Here is an 18,291-nt window from a genome sequence, read left to right on the forward strand (position 1 = left end):
CTTTTTTTTTTTTTTTTTTTTTACAAAAATATTTTATTTAATCATTCCAGTTAATTTCGGCTTATATCTATAATTTAATAGTCAATAGTTTACAGTCACACACAGACATTGTGATGCTAATAGATAAAGCAATAAACTCCAAGAGGGGTGAGATATGGATGTATATTTGACACCCAAGTGAAAATTATGGAAGAGTCAAATTGACCAAGCCTCACATGCTAGATTACAGGTCCTAAAACACCATCTGGAAGAATTAAATTGTGTTGGTATACAAATCATGACTGTTTATGGAGTTTTCTGTAGAATTGAAAATACTGTATACTGAATAGATGTTGCGTATAGCAGGTGTAGACTTTGTTCACAATAGGTGGACTAGACCTTAATGTTTTTGTTTTAAAGTCAGATCAAAAAAAGGTTACTGTGTGTCATGCCTGAGTCAGAGTTTATATGTTAGAAAGGCCAGCTCAGCACAAGTAGAAGAAAGCAGGTAGATGGGGGAGGGATGAGGGGAGGGAATGAAGAGTCGAGAAGGAATCACGGTGAAGGAAGAAATGTACAGAACGGGCCACGACTGGTTTGGCAAGCAGCAGAGAAGACGCACTTTAAAGTCCTGAAAAGGAAAATATACTAAAAAGGGGCTGCTGTCTTTCACATGGGTGTCTTCTGTTGATCTGGTAAGTCTTCCTGTTTATGTGTAACATCACAGCTAATGATGCAGTTAGGTGCACCCTGATGTACTGCGTGCGTGCGTGCGAGTGTGTGTGTGTGTGTGTGTGTGTATATCTATCTATCTATCTATCTATCTATCTATCTATCTATCTATCTATCTATCTATCTATCTATCTTATGGTTGAGTGACCTCTTTGCTCCGTTGACATGACTTGTGTCTCCAGTGGAGGAGCATATAGCATGAAGTAGAACAGAAATGGCTGAAAATCACTTGAGAGATGATGAAGTTGAAATAAAAGTCCCTCCCCCGATATCTTTGGATCCAAACAGAGGGAGAAGAGCCAGGATGGTGTGACAAGTGATGGTAGTAAGAAGTGAGATGCATGGCCCTGGGAACACAGAGGGGAAGTGGAGTTACTGATTGATGAGTTACTGAAGTGAAAAGAACCTGAATCAGCAGCATATACTAATGTGGTAGAACAAACAGCAAGCGCAGATTGTGAAAGAAGGGGAGAGAGAGTGAGAATCAGGTAAGTCAAGTAGAAAAGCTGTTTTTGAACGCGGGGCAAAGATGGCATTGAAAGAAACTCCATATCTTATGGATACATATCCCTGGGCAAGTGACACGAATGAACCTATCAGATCCTGTGTAATTGGTGTGATTCTCTGTGCTTGGCTAAACATATTCTAAATACTGCGTTATCTTTACAGAAAGTCAGAGCAAACCTCCAAGCTGGCAAAACTGGGAAACAGAATAAGAGAAAATTGAGGCACATTCCAAAGTTGTCAGTTGGAAACCAAAAGATGAGACAGCAACACTCCCTCAACAAGAGATCCACAAGCAGACAGAAATGGTGACAGGTGCTACCACAGTCCTGTCCGAAACAGGGCAAGGAAGCGACAGTGGTGTCCTCTCCTTTTCCAACTCTACTGCTGCCTCCTGCAATATTGATGAGTCCTACAAGTACATCTTCCTCCCCATATGCTACTCCTTCACATTTGTCTTCAGCCTCACCCTCAACTCTGTGGTGCTCTATCGCTCCTTCCACGGCACCAAGCGCTGGAATGCGTCTCTGATCTACATGGTAAACTTGGCCTCGACTGATTTCATGTACGGCCTCTCCCTGCCCTTCTTGGTAGCCAGCTATGTCATGCGTGACAACTGGGTGTTTGGAGACTTCATGTGTCGCTTAGTGCGCTTCCTCTTCTACTTCAATCTGTACTGCAGCATCTTCTTTCTCACCTGCATCTCTATACATCGCTATCTGGGCATCTGCCACCCAATGAGGACCATCACCCTGGAGACCAAGCGAGCTGTGAAGGCTACTTGCGTTCTAGTATGGGTTGCTGTCTTTGCCCTGACCTGCCCAATTTTCCGCTTTGCACAGACAGAGTTGCTTCCCCATCGAAGAAACCCTGGGGCTTTAGAGGCAGCTGGAAACAGTGACAGCACACACCCAAGGATGGAAGGGTTCCAGAATTGCTGGGATGATGCTATTGATGATGAATTCCAGGTCTATGTTCCTTATGGGATAACTCTTCATCTTGTGGGTTTCTTTGTGCCCTTTAGCATCATTGCATGGTGTTACTCTCGTGTAGTTATGGCAATATTTCAAACACTGCACTCCCAACCTCCTACCAATGGTCCAAGGACAATGCGTGGAAATAGGGCCAGAACAGGAAGAGCAGGTATGGCCATCATTTTAGGGGCTCATTCACCTTCTGTGAACAGGCGTCGCAAGTCCATCAAGACCATCATAACCATTACACTGCTTTTTGCCCTTTGCTTCTTCCCCTTTCATGTCACCCGCACCATTTTTTTGGTGCTTAAGGTGACCAGCGGGGTACGGTGCCCCACGATGCGAATGGTGTCCATATGTTACAAAATAACTCGGCCACTTGCCTCCTTTAATGCCTGGCTCAACGCTCTACTCTATTTCCTCACCAAGGAAAAAAGTGGGCCATGCTGTCACAAACCACAGCCCACCCAACAGAGCCTCCTTTGGCCTTTGAGGATGCTGGGAAAGGGTATGAATGAAGAGGAAGACATTGAAGAGGCAAGAAAGCATAAAGACAATGACCTCAAGGCAGAAAAGACCATATTCAGAGACAAACCCTGAAGCTGTAAAGTGGAAGCAGAGATGTCAAATGTGGTTGAGATGTTATCACTATAAATTCCCCTGATGTATAATCAGACATTTAAAAAAGAAATATAGAGGGTAAAAGTTGTGGATCTGCCGTTAATCTTGTATAACATAAGAAATAGTAGGCAAAAAAAAAAACCCTTCCTAATTGATAATCAGATAATGTGATAATTATGAATCAATAAAGTGATTTATACAATTGAGTAGTATTAATTTGCATAGTCTACTTTTACCCTTTTTGCCTATTTCACCACAGTATGAAAACTCAGATATGCCACTCATGTATCAGACAACTGTTTTTGTTTTGGGTACACTTCCTTATGGACATAGGTACTTTGTCCATAAGTGTTGTTGCTCACACATGAATGATTAAACTGTAAATAAACTATATTTGCAATTCAGCCTTTATTAAATTGCAAATAATTAGAAATAAGAGTGAAAATGGACAGATTTACATTGTGGTGCATACATATGCTTTAAAATGGCTTTGTAGTTGAATTTGTAGTTTGGAGAAGGATAAAGAGGGGGTTAGGTCATAGTCAATGAAATGTCTGTCAAAGTCCGTTTAGAGCTCGTCATTAGAAAGTGAGAAAGACACTGCTGATCCACAACTGGTTATGTATTAGGCAATGTTAATAATTTCCATTTTTTAACAGTTAAGTCAGGGGACCTAGGCAATTTTCACCCCTAAATTAGATTATTAATTATAGAACACGTTGCTGTTTTCAGCACCAAATTTATATGCAGGTATGCTCTCTCTCATTTGTCTCATTTTACCCTGCCTGCCATTTCAACCAGTAATCCCTACAGACTATTACTATTGTTACTAGTAGACTATTACTGCTCACAGTTTTAATAAACATTTAATAAATTATATTTTGAATAAAACGTTGTCATTTACAATCCACGAACACGAGGAACATATGCTATCCTTTCGACGGAAATAAACCAAATGGTCTAACAGTGCCTAGTTTACATATAAATGCAGTAGCCTGTATGTGAAAAATTCTTCCCATTGTAATTGTCCCGTAATATTTCCTAACATGTCTGAAAACGTTATGTTGCAGGTACGTAGTTTTAATTATCTGTCATATTCGTTGACAGGTTAGGTCATGTGTACTGAAGCGAAGAAAGTAGTTAAAATCCTAAAATATAATTATCTTTGGTAATTATATTTTATACTAAATCAGAAATTTGCATTTTAAACCACCTGGGTAAATGTTTTGTGGTAGATTCATCCGATGACCACGTGCAGCACCGTAGGTATACCCTAAAGGTTGGGATCCGAACAGAATTGAACTAAACACGCTGCAGCGTGTCGATAGCGCAATAGGGGGCGAACTATGGAACATCCGGGATTTGCAGTTTGGAAATTCAAAACAAAACCAGCCAAGGCAATTCCCGTCCTGCACCGCGGTAAAAAAAATCTCTGACCGTTAAAATAATTTAACAAAAATATTTTTTAAAAAATCCTGAAGCAATTATATGAATACTGGATACCAGGTTTCGTTAAGATTGTCCAAAATGCAATAGATTCGCTTGTAAAAAAAAATATATAACATACAGAAGAAAATTTATATTTATTTTTTTCTTTGCCTTGTGTCATCAGTCTAGAACTGCTGCGGTGAAGCGTTGGCGCCATTTTCAAACTTCAGAGCACGAGTGAATGTAACTCTTGATAGCTACAATTTTGTAATTTTGTTAGTTTTTTTTGTTTTAGTTGTTTTTTTTTAAAGAAATGCTTTCTGCGTCTTTCATTATTTTGCAAATTGCAATGATTACATGGACCCAGGTCAGAACATTTTTAACAGAGGTAAGTCAATATTTTACATTTTAGAAATAATACACAGTTCTTCTAAATGTATTATATGGGTTAGCTAACCTAGCTAGCTAACCAATCCTACGATATATTTTTCAAATGCTTTTGCAAAAATAGATAAGGACAGCTAATCTAGTCTTCAAATAAGCCAACAGCTACTTCGTCTTATTTGTTTATTTGATGCATAGCTATGTTTGTACTATTATAGTAATTGTAGGTAACGTTAGTAACACTGACCAAGCAGTATTGGCATATAATTAAGATGTTGGTAATTCCGAATTATTGGTCTCCGCCTGCTAACAGCGCTAGTTTACCAGGGTTTAAAGAGTAACGGTTGTTCGGGAGCATTATTGTTAGCTGACAGGTTTGTACGTTAAATACGCCGGTGCTAGTTTTGTTACCTAGCAACTGGCTGGCTAGTTAGGTTAGATAATATCTCTAGTAATTCGGTAGCTAGCTATCTGGCTGTGTGTACTGCTACCTATGCAGGCTAGCTGGCGATATTCATCGTAGGAGAAACCTTATGCCAAGCCGGCTTGTTGAACAAAATGCTCTTGGGTGTATTCTTAAGTTAGCTAGCTAGGTAACTAACTAGTTAGTGTAACAGCACCTGTTCTGTCAAAAGCTTGTTAAAAAATTAGCTAACCCAGCTGTCTTGTCTGTTGTAATAAACAAAAGCCATTAGCTGACGCTTGTTATTTGGTTGTTTATCCTGGTGACGTTTAGATAAATATAGGTTTAAAGCTTGATTTCTTCTACGGCAGGAACCACTCCCAGTTTTCCGCTAATTATTTAGCTAGTTGGATGTCCTTTGACAGAACCTAGCTTATTTTATCACTGCAGAATATTAAATGTAGTTAACAATGTTGCTCTTATAAGAAGCTTCAACCGTGTTTTGTATTTTGACAACTTGCACATGCATAATGGGGATATGTTGCTTCATTGTTGAATTACTCGAGAAACTGTCTCCTCAAAGGGACCCCAAAAAGCATCTAAAATGTGGTATGCGTAACTGCAGGGATTTGCGCTTCGTGCTTGGTTGTCCAATCAGCATATATTATACGTTCGTGTATAAGAAACGTTGATTATTTAGCTACAAACTCTATCATGCTGCCTGCCTAAGATAAGATTATACATGTGGGCACTCACCAAGACAAATTCTCTGTATGTGTATACACATACTTGGCGGAATAAAGTGATTCTGATTCTGATGTGTGGCGAATGGTCAGCTGCCCAGCGATACGGACATTCTTTAGAAGAAAAAAAAGTCATGTGCCAAATTACATTATGATTAGCACTCAGTACGTATGTTTAGAGAAGCGGTTCTACTTAACATTATGCATTTTCTTGTAATTCTAGACCTGGCGCGACTTATGTACCTGTTTGTATTAGTTCTAGTTTATTGATAATCACTTTAATTAGTGCTCGCTTGTAGAATGCGTGTTAGTATATTAGCAATATAACTGCAATTTGTAATATACTTCATCAAATTGTGCAAGCTATGTGGTAGTTTATAAAGTGCATTTATAGAGTTTAAAGAAGCACAGTAAAGTTAAAGGTAAAAGTTCAGGTTGTCTCTTTGGAAGAAGACTTGGCAGAGCGCATAGTGGGAACAGTTGGTTTTAGTTGCTGAATTAACAGAGGTACGACAGTGGGCAAGATGCAGGTGCTTATTGAATGGTTGTTGTTTTGTTTTGTGTTTTTGGAGTATTGCTGTTTGCAGTAATATAAGTCCTTGTGCCCAGTTAGAAAATTACACTGCAATATAAAAACTTAGAGGTGATGGGAAACCATATGTTGTCTTATGAGAACCTGTGGTCAGAGCTCACTTAAGGATTTGTTTTTCCAATATATTTTTAAGTTGCTGAAAAGCAGTGGTAATGATATGCAAACATATCTCAGGGAATTAAGCATATATTGTTAACTCTAATTTGATGTTGATTCAGCTACTTTAAAATTAAACCTTTGCATGATTAAATGTAAAACTCACACCATATATGATTTATCTATTTAATTTACATTTGCGCTGCATGTACTACAAAATGGCACATTTTTCTCTGATGGTTGATTTTAGGTGAAATTACTCTTCACAATATTTTGGTCATTTTTATCAACCACAGTAGTTTTTGTGGAATTTCAGTTTGAAACTCTTATTTGTATCTTAAAATAAATCACTTGTCATGTAAATCAGAAGTCTTGTTCAATTTTTAAAATTGAAAATTATCAAAGAAATTTTATATCAAGGGCTTTGATGGAGTTTCGTCTATGGTTTGTTCTTAGTCTTCCTGTTTTTGTTTGTGGTTACTGAGGCTTAGTGAAGATATGTTTTGAGCAGAATTAAATGGTGCTCGAAGGTAGTAGATAAAGACCTGCTAAAGTAGTAACTAGCTTAAGTAACCTTTATGGAAAATTCTTTTATATATATATATATATATATATATATATATATATATATATATATATATATATATATATATATGGGGTGTGATTAAATTAGTTCCCCCCCCAAATAATTTTAATGATGGCCAGTCTGTAGTCTGTGGTGGTCATTATGAATTGTGACTAATTTTTGGCTGATCATAAATGGTGATTAAATCTTCTAGACCTGCACAGGACAGCCTTTCATCAATTGACTGAGACTTTGCTTTCTTTTGGCTTTTGCTTTTTGGTTGTGTATCATGCAGAGGCCTTTGTCTTGTCTGGCTGTGTGCGCGTGTGTGCACGTGCAACTGTTCGAGCCCAGTTATCCTCCTTAGTAAACCTATCTGTGCAACCAGATCAACATATTCTCCACTTGTACCTAGTCTAATTCTACAGAGCCCACAGTGCTGCTACATAAACCAACATGGGTATTCAGACCTTCAAATTCATAAAAGCATAAGAGAGCTCTTTGAACTTTTTTTTTTCCTACTACTTTTATTTTTGTTCCCCTGCTTGCTGTTGTATTTCTTTGTTGTTGTTTCACTTTTCAGTGTGAAACCAAGGCCAAGAATGAAAATGTTTAAATGTGTTTGAACCTAGAATTCATCCATCTGCGGTTACCAGAGTTGAGAGTTTGTAATGAAAGCTTTCTTGCATTATAGCACCAAAATACCACAAATGCACAACACTTTTCTTGGTTGCGTTTCCCTCTTTCCCTGCGTTTCTGCAGTCGAGCCTGCTCCCTCTTTTGTCGTCCCCCCACCCCCCTCACTCCCTCCCTTTCTCTCCGTTGGCCGTGTGAATGCTTTGGCAAGAGTGCAAGAAATCAAGCAAGCGAGAGTACTGGCGCGCCGTAGACACCAAGTCCCACAAATTAATTTTTTGCCCGGGGATGGTTGAAGTATCAGTCCCCAAATTTCACACCCTTCTAAGAGGACCCTAGGGCGACATACTGATTTTTTTTGGGATTTTTTGGGGGCCCCCAAAATGTTCATTTTAATTGTAGAAAGTGATGCCCCGGGAAAAAGGCTACAACCCCTGCTTTTTATGCCTACCAAGTTCCTCAGACAGCCTCACTAGCTACAGCTAAGCAGAGGCTGCACACTGCATGGACTGCTGGTCTGGAAGTGAACAGGGAAAGAAAAAGGGTTTAAGGGCTGAAAATAGGTGGTGGGGGACAAAAGGTTTAGGCACTTATTTTACTCCTGGAACCCCCCATCCTGGAATGGGAGCCCCAGTCTTAGACGAGTGGGTGTATTTTTGACCTCAAATTAAGACTTGGAATGCCCATTGATAAGTGTATGTGTGGATTTGTTTCCTTTTTAATTTCATTGCTACAAATTTGTTTTAAGTTGCCTAACTGGTTTATTTGTTGAATTTGCTGTGTATTTTTAAGGAACTTGCATTTTTGAAATTGACAAACCTTAATCGGTGTCTTTTAACCTATTTCACAGAAAGATAGCAAAACTGTCTTTAAAAAAAACTTTTTGCCTTTTTGAAAACTTAAAAAAAGTAAAATTTGAATTTAGCTAGTTTAAAATGTTTTTTTTCCCTTGTCCAGGTGGAGAACTGAATAGACTGGAAGATGGGTGTTCAGTAAGGTTGCTTTTAGGAGTACCAGACACCTTCACCTCTCCCCTGTTGCTTAACAGGCTTTAAAAAAAGGATCGAGGTAAGTGTATTTCTTTTCTGTGTCTGCTTCAAAGCTTAACCAAAATGGCCCCTGGTTTTTAATGGGTAAGCAAAGTTAGGCCAGGGTGTGTGTGCGCGCGTGAGCTCGCTCTCACTCGCATTCCCCACCCATTTGCAGCCTATTCTTTTCTTATATTCACTCAGTCTTACTCCACTCTCTCTCTATATATTTCTCTCTCTCTCTTTATGTCTCTCTCTCTCTGCTCTTTATTGCCTCCCTGATCTCATTCTTTTTTTCTTTCTTTTGTGTTCTTTCTCGATGAACAGCTGGCAATAGAAATGAATGCCTTCAACTGTGCTGACGTGATAATTTGATTAAGATTTCAAATAGGCTGCCCTTATCACATGTAATTGTTAAGTTTCAAACAACTATCTTTCAGTAATGTGCAGTACATTTTTAGACTAAGTCTGTTTAACTTATTTTTGAATGTTCATTTGACATTTTATGCTTCAGTAACTAAATTATGACAATTACATTTTTTTGTGCATTAATACAGATTTTGTGTATTTTTTAAGATCCTGACTGTTTTAATTTCACTAAGGCTTGAGTGCACCACAGGGGCCTAGTTTTTCAGATACACACACTACAACAATTAAAGATAGAAGGTGTTCCTTAAGTAGTAATCTTTCTGTTTCTCAGTGATTAATTTATAATAAAATGGAACACATATTTTATTAAGTGAGAATTCTGGTTTTCCATCTTAATTAGGCCACTACACTATTTAACTATTTCAGTGATGGTGTATGAATGCCTTCTAAGGTTTGTGCAAGGCCCGCTTTTATTAAACATACGATTTGCTATAAATATTAAAACATTAATAAATCTCAGTCTGATTATTCTGATGCTCTATATCACTTTTACTCAACAAAGGAATTTCCATCAGGTTTGACTTGATTGAATGTCACTGTCAAGGTCACACCTTTGTGATTCCCATATATGTCTGTTCTTCCACTCCTTTCATCTGTCTCATCACTTTCTGTGGCACTTTCGAAATATGCAAAGCTATTACAATTGTTTTTCTAATTCATTTAACTATTTTTCCACACTGTTAACACATTTTAAAAATTCTGGCTATGTAATATTAAATAATGTCTCAATACACTTTTATCATTGTGAAATACAAATTTCGGTTGTAACCTCTTTCATGTAGTATTTTTGTGTATTCAATTTAATTTTGTCCCTAACACCATATTTTCAACCCCCTTTTAAATTATTTTTGAGTGATGGGATCATGTAATTTTCTTAAAAAAAAAAAAAGTAATATGTTTAAATCATGGAAGATAATACAGTAAGAAAAATCACGAGTGCAAATGATTTGGTTAAAATAGCTGAAGCCATAATGTCTTTTAACCATTGAATTTGTTTTTGTTTTAAGTCCATTTATTGTAGTGTAAAGTATTCAGGAGACACATTTTTGTGGACTAACGTTTTGACTAATTTGTTTCCTCTGTGATCTGCCTTCTAAATTCACCATTTTACTTTTCTTGTCACCATCCATTCTCACCATGTACAGTAAGTCACTTTTAGGTTTAAAAAGGCATTATTAACATGGCCTAAAAAGATGATGATGACCACAACCTTCATGATGATCTAGGACAACACGATTAAAGTGGCCTACTTTCTGCTGAATGTAAAAAACAGCAATGTTTCTAAAGTACACCAGATATTTTTTAACCACTAATTGAGTCTTATTTCCACTATGCATTGTTGCATCCACTTCTCTAACTGTTGGGGTTGACTTGTAATGACTCAAAATATGTAATAAAAAAAAAAAGCAGGGATATTAATTAAAGATTGTACTTGTTTTAGAAAATATTCCTCCCCCCCATGCCCAACCCCATCTCTGCAAGTGTTTCCTTTGATGTATGGAGTTTCAGCATCTCACATTATCTTCATATAGAGCCCAGAGTACCCTCTAGCAGCACATCATGGTTTGTAGGTTTCAAAGGCAAGTTCCAAATCATTGTGTGCTGTCACCGGGAACCCTGGTGATCCTACAAGATACAGTATTTAATGTTCATCACCACCTGAACAGATGTGGCAACATATAACTTCCTAATGTTGAACAAGCTACAGTGGCGTGGAAGTGTAGTACAATACAGGCAACGAAGTGCATTAATGTGTGACATCTTTAACAGATATAGAGGGATGTGAAAGGGATTTGGTAACGGTTATCCTGTGTTCTTAAGTTGTCAGTGATCCATCACAGTATTACCAACTTTCACTTGTCTGTGTGCAGTACAAACTTTGAATGGACAAAACCCATGTGGCCTGAGTATTTTTTGTAACTTAAGTACATACATTCAGCAGCCTTTTAAAAAAAGCTTTCTCTGAAGGACCTTCTATGTTACCTTTTCAATAAAGAATATTTTAGAAAAGTAGTGATGGATGACTAGGTTTATCTGTGTGTATCACCTTGTATATCAAGCAGTAGTATGGGGGAAATATCCTTTGTGCTAATCTCACTCTCTGTTCCTTCTCCAGACCACATACTCATTACTGCAGCTTTGTCTCAGTGTGCCTGACACTAGCAGCACATCAATATTGGCAGCTGCCCTCTCCCTGGGTTGCCAGTATGGTTTGTGCTGCTCCCGTCAGACACACACACTCTTCATCTCTTGAATGCAGGTTGACATGAAAAAGGCCTGTCCTTCCAGATGGATGTGGGGTGTGTTTCATAGTCACATGTTATGGATCATGTAAGTTGTGTAAATAATAATGTCTGAGGTGTTTATATCTTTTGTTTTTGTGGTCCATTGCTTTAAAAAAGTGTATTGAAACAAAAATGTACTTTTGTTGTTTAGAAACAGCAATGAATAAAAATACTTTAGACATTAGTAAAGGACCCCCCCCCCCCCCCCCCCAAAAAAAAAAAAAAAAATGTAACAATGGTCACTAAGATGCATGTAGGGTGGTAATACATTTTTTAGATATATAAAATTTTACATAGAGAAAAATGACAAACCAATCCTTCATGTGACCTCTTTACATGGAGTCCTGTTTTTCTTAACATTTCACTGTTATCACATTGTATGGCTTGTCTTTAGGAATCATTAATGTAATTTGTCAGCTCATCACTATTTGAGAACATCGCTCATTTACCATTCAGCTATATTCAACAGGCTGTGATTGCTGGATGATTTTATTATAGTATCAGCGACACTGGAATAATTGGGGCTTTCTGGGTAAAATGAACCATTTATGTTGAATTTATGCATGTGTGCCAGAAATGGCCAAAACTGCAGTTTCACTGACCATTATTTGCCAAATATTGCAAAAGTCAGCCTTGGGCTATCTTGTTGGAAAATGACTTTTTACTTTCTGAAATGATATGCAGTTTTATTCTTACTTGTACACCTAGAAATAAGAAATTCACGACTTCAAGAGTAACCTCTACAATTAATGTTATTTGTAACTTTTTTTGCATCAAGTCATCAACATCAAGTCAAATGCACACTAATACAAGTCACAAAATGGAGTTCTTAGAAGTTGGACTTGTATCTACCTTGTCTTAAGTAGGACATTTTCTTAATAGTTTCTTAATGGGTAATTTGATGGAGGAACATTCAGGCTTTCTCTTTCTAAGATTTAATGCTAATGTTTTATAAATTCTGCCCATGCCTTACTGACACATTGCTAAGTTTAAACCCACCCCCACATTTTTTGTAGAACTGGTGATTTCATAGAAATCAATGACACTGTTCAGGAACAAAGTGGAGAGGTTTTCAGTTGCTCAAGCATAATTTAATATTAGAATACAAATGTATTTGTTGATCGCATGACCCATGAGCTCAGGTTAGAGAATCCCAACCGAAGAAGGAACATTTCTATAAAGGTTGGAGTTCTTTTCAACTTTTCAATGCTCTGGTGATCTTAGGCTTACGCAAACTGCGCCTGTAAAACACTACAAAATCTGGGAAAAGTAAGCAAATGTTACAACATAATTTTCATGCAAGAAGTCTGCATTTTTCTGACAAATAATAAAATTAATACATGTACAAATTTGGGTCAAAATGCTCTTACACAAACTACTTGACATACAGAGTACAGAATCCCATTTTCATGAACATACTGTTCTGATAAACAGAATTACAAAAAATAAAAGTGCATTAATGGGGAGACCATTTTAAAAAATAAATCCTACTTTAAGTGAATTTACAACTTGGGATTTTTCCAAGCCCTGTTGGCAGCCAACAGAGAAGTAGTATATGAAAAATTGTTGGCCGTAACATCTAAAAGTTATTAAATTTTTTTTACCACCATGTTTTACACCATTTTTTTTATTCCAACAAATTTGAAAACAGGAATCTGAAACCAAGCAATATTATTTCAAGAGAGGTCTCCCTCTATTTTATAAATGTAACATTGGATTCAAATTCTAACTACAATTTAGGCTCCATCTGTAAAAGGTGGAAGGTTTAACAACTGAGACAGTTTCTTCAGGCCAGAGTGAACTTCCTGGAGGTGCACCCAGACAGAAGTGATGTGAAAGGTTTCTTTTCCATTTGATGCTTTAGTAGAGAGCTGGGTTCAGCGGGACAGTAGAGGCAGATCACTAGAGTTCATGATGAGACTGGAGTCGAGATTTAGACTTTCTGAAGGACAGGGTAAAAAAGTGGATCTAATCTTCAACATCAGCTTGCTCAGTGAAAACAATACAGTACATGTTATTTAACGAAAGCATTTGGTTTTGGCATTATAAATGTTAGGTATCCCAAATGAAATAAATATTGAGAATGTATAGAGGATGAAGGGTGCCAAATACTTTTTCACCTTTGAAGGGTGAACTATTAACTGACACCAACTCAGTGGCATTGGTAAGTTCAACATGCACGTCTACCGACTGGATGGATACATATTTTGGTACCTTGATCAAAATTGAGCTTTTTTGTTGCGGAGTTGTCACCAAGTCCCTCAATATCTACCAGATCGCTGTTCACATCAGAGTCATTCAGAGCACTGAGAGTAACATCTGTTGATGGAAAAAAAAGAAAGAACATAATGATGCTTTATAATAAGTTATACCCATGTATTAAGGACACTAGGCAGTTTTTAAATTTTTTTTTTTTTTTTAGTTTTTCAAAATTTCAAGTACACCTATAGAAAGGGGCCTTTTCTAAAAGAGTCATTTGTTTTGAACTCTCATACTCTATCCACAGTGTATTCATGAATGGAAATTCTCTATGTAGATCAGTGTAATATAGTGAGGCAGCTGTTGTCTTAGTCTGATCTTTGCTCTCAGGAAAAATTACCAAAAGACATGTTCACATCACACTGCATGCGCGCACACACGGGGTAGGTAGCACAACATGGGAAGTCTATGCAGATTAACATACATTTTATTTTATATGCTAAATACCTGTATATGTACTAACGTTTACTGTAGATTGAACATATGTAGTATACTGAGTTAAAACAAACACAGATGTTCTTAGAACCCACCAGCTGGTCCACATTTTTGCTCAAACTTAGCTTCCAACACACCAGAACTAAGCCATTAACACTGAATATCTTCTACAGCTGTACAGGGAGCTTGGTTAGAGCAAGAATATGGACTGCCATAACTTTGTGTGGTGAAGCTCACCTGCCGTCTTTGGCTTCTTAATGCTGGCTGGACCTGTGGATGGACCCGGTAAGCCTGCTGATACCACAACCTGAGAAGTTGGTACAGCTATGACTGTAGGTGGTGGAGGGGGAGCCATGGCAACCTGTAGCTTTTTGGTACTTTTCTTCGGTGAGTCTGAAGACAAAGGAACTCCGCTGTCTTCATAAAGCTTCCTCTTGACAGTAGTCTTTATTTGTGCCCTAATCACAGGGTGTTGAGTTAAACTTAATTCGTGAGGCATACAAATTCAACTAAAGCATGAAGTCTTTATAGGTTTTTTCAGCCCCCCTTGGATTACAAATGTTAATGATACAAAACAAATGAAATGTATTATTTTTGTTTCTCTTGAATTTCCACAAAGAATGCTACAATAATAACCAAACCACGGAAAAAGCTAAACAAAGCTGGTGCCATCCATTTAAATTCTAGGGGGAAAAAAATCCTCTTACATGCATTTCCAAAACTACCATTTGTTGCCACTGAGCCTAAATCCTATACGCTGTAGCTGAGACAAGTACAGTCAGGCCCAGCATATAAGTTATAGTAAGGAGAATCAATTCCTTACACAGTGCGCTTCTTGATGACCGAGCTGAGTGTGTTCAAGTCGTCACCAAAGCGCCTAACTGTTGACCGGAGCATCTCAATCTCAGTATCCGTCCATTTAGCTCTGCAAGGGGAGACAGCAACCAGGGGACATGTCCCATGGTGTGACTATACTGACTAAAATTGTGAAAGTCTTGTGTTCTATAAAACCTTAAGAATGTTAATGTAAGAGACAGCATATACAAATGTTTATGCTTGTTTAATATGGAAGAATCACAGATTTTAATTAGATTTCAAGACCTTGACTAACCAACACAGGAATGACAGTAACTTTTTTTTTTTTTAATCTTTGAGAAATTCAAGAGAAAACAAAAACAATCAAGGCTATCAAGCATTAAAAATCATCACTGAAGAAGCATTAACAAACTCAAATATATATATGTAACTTTGAACACAAATTCAACCGGAAAGATTTACTACACTAGTGGGATATGTAGCCAAATACACTTGCCAGCCACTTAATTAGGAACTCTTAATGAACATTTTTGGGCTCTAGTCCCACCTTTTGCCATCTACAATTTACTGTCCACCTCTCAGTTCTTGATGAGGGTAACGAATGGTCAACCATGTCAGCACTGATGCTTTGTTGAGAATTGGCTACCACCCAAATGATACTCCATCAGCAGTGGTTGTACGGTCTGAACCCCCACACACATTCGCCTACAGTAAAACTTACCCTGCTGGACTAGAATCAGCCACTGGGTGCAGCTGCATGGTGAGCTCCCCTAATTTAGTAAAAGCAGCTCCTGCTGCAGAGAAGATCTCACCAACCTAAGCGAAAATGTTATCGAAAGGCATAAAATCAACCCTGCCGTTAGCTATCTCTGTAAATCACGAAAAACTGGACTATTCGTAAACTGGTAACTGGCATCGAACAGAATAGACGGCAAATATGAAGATGCCAGCTAGCAGCTAGCTAAGTCAAACGAAAAAAAAAACAAAACATACATACAGCTAGGCTACGGACTCTTGACTGCACAAACATCTATAAAGAAGCAAACCAGCCAGTGCTGGCCAGCTGCTTTGGGTAAAGCCGTTCAGCTGTAACACAGACCGCCAACATCAGCTCCATGACACCAACTAGCAAGTAACTCACTACCTTCGTTGATGCCGAGGTCATTGTTCCTCCTGAGCTAGCTAGATTGCTTGCTAGCTAGCTAGTTAGTTTTTTTCCCCCCCGTTTTAAAATGCAGGAAAAGACTGTTCTTCAGCAGCGCAATCTAAGCACTGTGTGTATTTGAGAGTATAGTTGGAATATTAATCTTGTAGTAAAGTATCTTAAACTAAATGTGTCATTAGTGCGCCATAAACGTTTCATTCCCGTCCTCGATGTCCATTGGTGCAGCATCTGTCGCGTTCCGTGATTGGTTCGATCTAGTCAGGTCCTCAACCCATTCAAAGTGGCGTTAAAAAAAGCGCAGCAAAAATGATTTTTTTTCCTGTGATTTATCGTTAAAAGAAAACGCCTCGATATTTTGGAAACATTTTGGTACAATTCTACCATTGTCATGGGATTTGGAGGCTTACTCAAAGTACATACGTATTAAATATATTCAACGAATGTAAACATGTTAAAAATAATGAAATCAATTAAATGCTTTATTGGGGATGATGACCTAGGACGTTACGCAAATGTGAAACTAAAAGAAACATTTGCGCTCGCATATCAGGGATATCGACACAGTGCAGATAGTCTAAAAGTGCCATACGAGCTCTGAGCACAAGATGACCTCTTGAGGGCGAAAAACCGCACTACACATTTAAAAAGTAAGCTTAAAACAGCCGCCAGAAACTGCAAAGTTATTGACGTTTTACGTGTTGGGTGTATCTGAAGTTATACAATTCCTGGGCTTTAGATTATTAAGAATTTCGTTCTGCTGGTTCTGAAGAATAACAGCAGAGTCTGGTACTCATTCACTTGGTTAAGAGGTTGTACATGTATCTGAATTCCATGTCCTAAAGCTTTGCTGTTTGCTTTTAGCGCAGTTCCTCTTAACAATTATACCATAGTGCTTACACTTTTGAGCTGGTCCATGATTACTGGCCAGTGTAATTGTGCTTCTCCCTAATTTTTTCTCTACCCCCAGAGGGATAGCTTTAGTTTATTGATAGCTATTAGAATGTAAAAGACAACATAGCTTAGAACAGCATGGAAAATGGTACCATTTGTATTGTCTTATATGCCTTAAGCTTTCTCTCACATTAGCTAATCACATCAGGAAATGCAGATTCCATATAATTTATTTTTAGTGGTATTTCTTAGTCTCACCATATCGCTTTCAGCAGCTTTAAATCTTGCCATGTTAGATTATAATACTGTGTGGTTGTGCCACTTGTTAGATTCGAATATAACATAGTGTAGTTATGCCGCATTAGATTATAACAGTGTAATTATGCCATGTTACATCAATATACAGTGTTATGCTTTTAGTGTCTTTAGCTTGTTTTCATTCTGCTCTGTCTGTAGCATCTTAATGAATAGTGCTATCCTTTGCTTTCAGAAGATTTCTGAATATATCACTATTTGATTTAAACTATCACTTAACCCCCTTACTTCATGTAATAGCACAAGATGGGGCAATACATTTGGCATAAATACAAGGGAGGTTTATATGCACATATCACTTGTACTGATGATCATTTTATGTAAGATAAAAAAAACTTTACTAAATAAAACTCTACACCAGCTGCATCTGGTGCAGGCATCAAACTCACACTCCAGATGGACATATTGCCCAGATAGATAGTGACTGCAATGGACTATGGAAGATGCTGATTGTGTTTCAAAGAAAATAATTTTTTATTGTTTTGATTTAAGATTGCAGTCTTTAAATAAAGTGGATTATACTGCTTTCTAATTTGGCACATTGTGTGTGCAAACAGTCAGGGTCACTTGATTCCATTCCTCAGTGAAACTACACAGAATCCAGGTGTGACTGATTAGCAAATGGATCCACCTTATGTAGAAATGGGTATAGCAGTCACTTCTTAAATTGCTTGAGTGCATCAGCAGAATTTGCAGTCACACGGTCAATTAAAGCCCATCTAGGTCTGTGGTCTTAGTGTGGATTCAAGCTTTTATCTTAAACCACAACATGCCCATTGCCACTGCAACTAATTAATGCCAGGAACATAAGATTGGATCTAGAGCAGTGCTTTGTTGATTAGATTGGTCTAGCCATCTCAGTAACACAGCTGTACAGCACATGTTCACCAATACACCATGCCTGTGACTGTGGGAACATGGCCATCAGCTTTTAACTCATCTGTTGAAGTAAACCAGATGCATCAGAAAATAGCCCTGTCAAATTTCATCAGGTTCCCGAGTAAGGTTGAT

At 37.8% G+C, this 18,291-nt stretch overlaps 2 protein-coding genes and 1 long non-coding RNA gene across 7 annotated transcripts; 2 read left to right on the forward strand and 1 right to left on the reverse strand.

The window, feature by feature from the left end:
• Positions 1 to 571: 571 nt before the first annotated feature.
• Positions 572 to 3,651, forward strand: si:dkey-6n21.13 (P2Y purinoceptor 3). Of its 2 annotated transcripts, none has more exons than XM_035519903.2 (2): positions 572 to 674; positions 1,381 to 3,651. In XM_035519903.2, exon 2 carries the CDS (start codon positions 1,521 to 1,523, stop codon positions 2,787 to 2,789), a length of 1,269 nt encoding a protein of 422 aa, XP_035375796.1. In that variant the 5' UTR covers positions 572 to 674; positions 1,381 to 1,520; the 3' UTR covers positions 2,790 to 3,651. The 2 variants fall into 2 exon arrangements, with proteins under 2 accessions (XP_035375796.1, XP_026871420.2); XM_027015619.3 differs by lacking the exon at positions 572 to 674 and adding an exon at positions 1,161 to 1,199.
• A 4,292-nt stretch (positions 3,652 to 7,943) lies between these two features.
• LOC145643517 (uncharacterized) lies at positions 7,944 to 10,506 on the forward strand. Its single transcript, XR_014115964.1, has 3 exons — positions 7,944 to 8,352; positions 8,615 to 8,725; positions 10,260 to 10,506. It is a non-coding gene; the product is annotated as an uncharacterized LOC145643517 (long non-coding RNA).
• Positions 10,507 to 12,464: 1,958 nt separating this feature from the next.
• zgc:92664 (BPTF-associated chromatin complex component 1) lies at positions 12,465 to 16,298 on the reverse strand. Of its 4 annotated transcripts, none has more exons than XM_027015640.3 (6): positions 15,907 to 16,298; positions 15,631 to 15,725; positions 14,917 to 15,018; positions 14,331 to 14,551; positions 13,614 to 13,718; positions 12,465 to 13,341 (listed from the first exon to the last, which is right to left on the reverse strand). In XM_027015640.3, exons 1-6 carry the CDS (start codon positions 15,937 to 15,939, stop codon positions 13,277 to 13,279), a joined length of 621 nt encoding a protein of 206 aa, XP_026871441.3. In that variant the 5' UTR covers positions 15,940 to 16,298; the 3' UTR covers positions 12,465 to 13,276. The 4 variants fall into 4 exon arrangements, with proteins under 4 accessions (XP_026871441.3, XP_026871442.3, XP_026871443.3 ...); XM_027015641.3 differs by having other exon boundaries at positions 16,054 to 16,297; XM_027015642.3 differs by lacking the exon at positions 14,917 to 15,018 and having other exon boundaries at positions 15,907 to 16,297.
• Positions 16,299 to 18,291: the final 1,993 nt, after the last annotated feature.

Source organism: Electrophorus electricus, chromosome 13, assembly GCF_041902795.1.
Source record: "Electrophorus electricus isolate QZ-2024a chromosome 13, ASM4190279v1, whole genome shotgun sequence".
NCBI lineage: Eukaryota > Metazoa > Chordata > Actinopteri > Gymnotiformes > Gymnotidae > Electrophorus > Electrophorus electricus.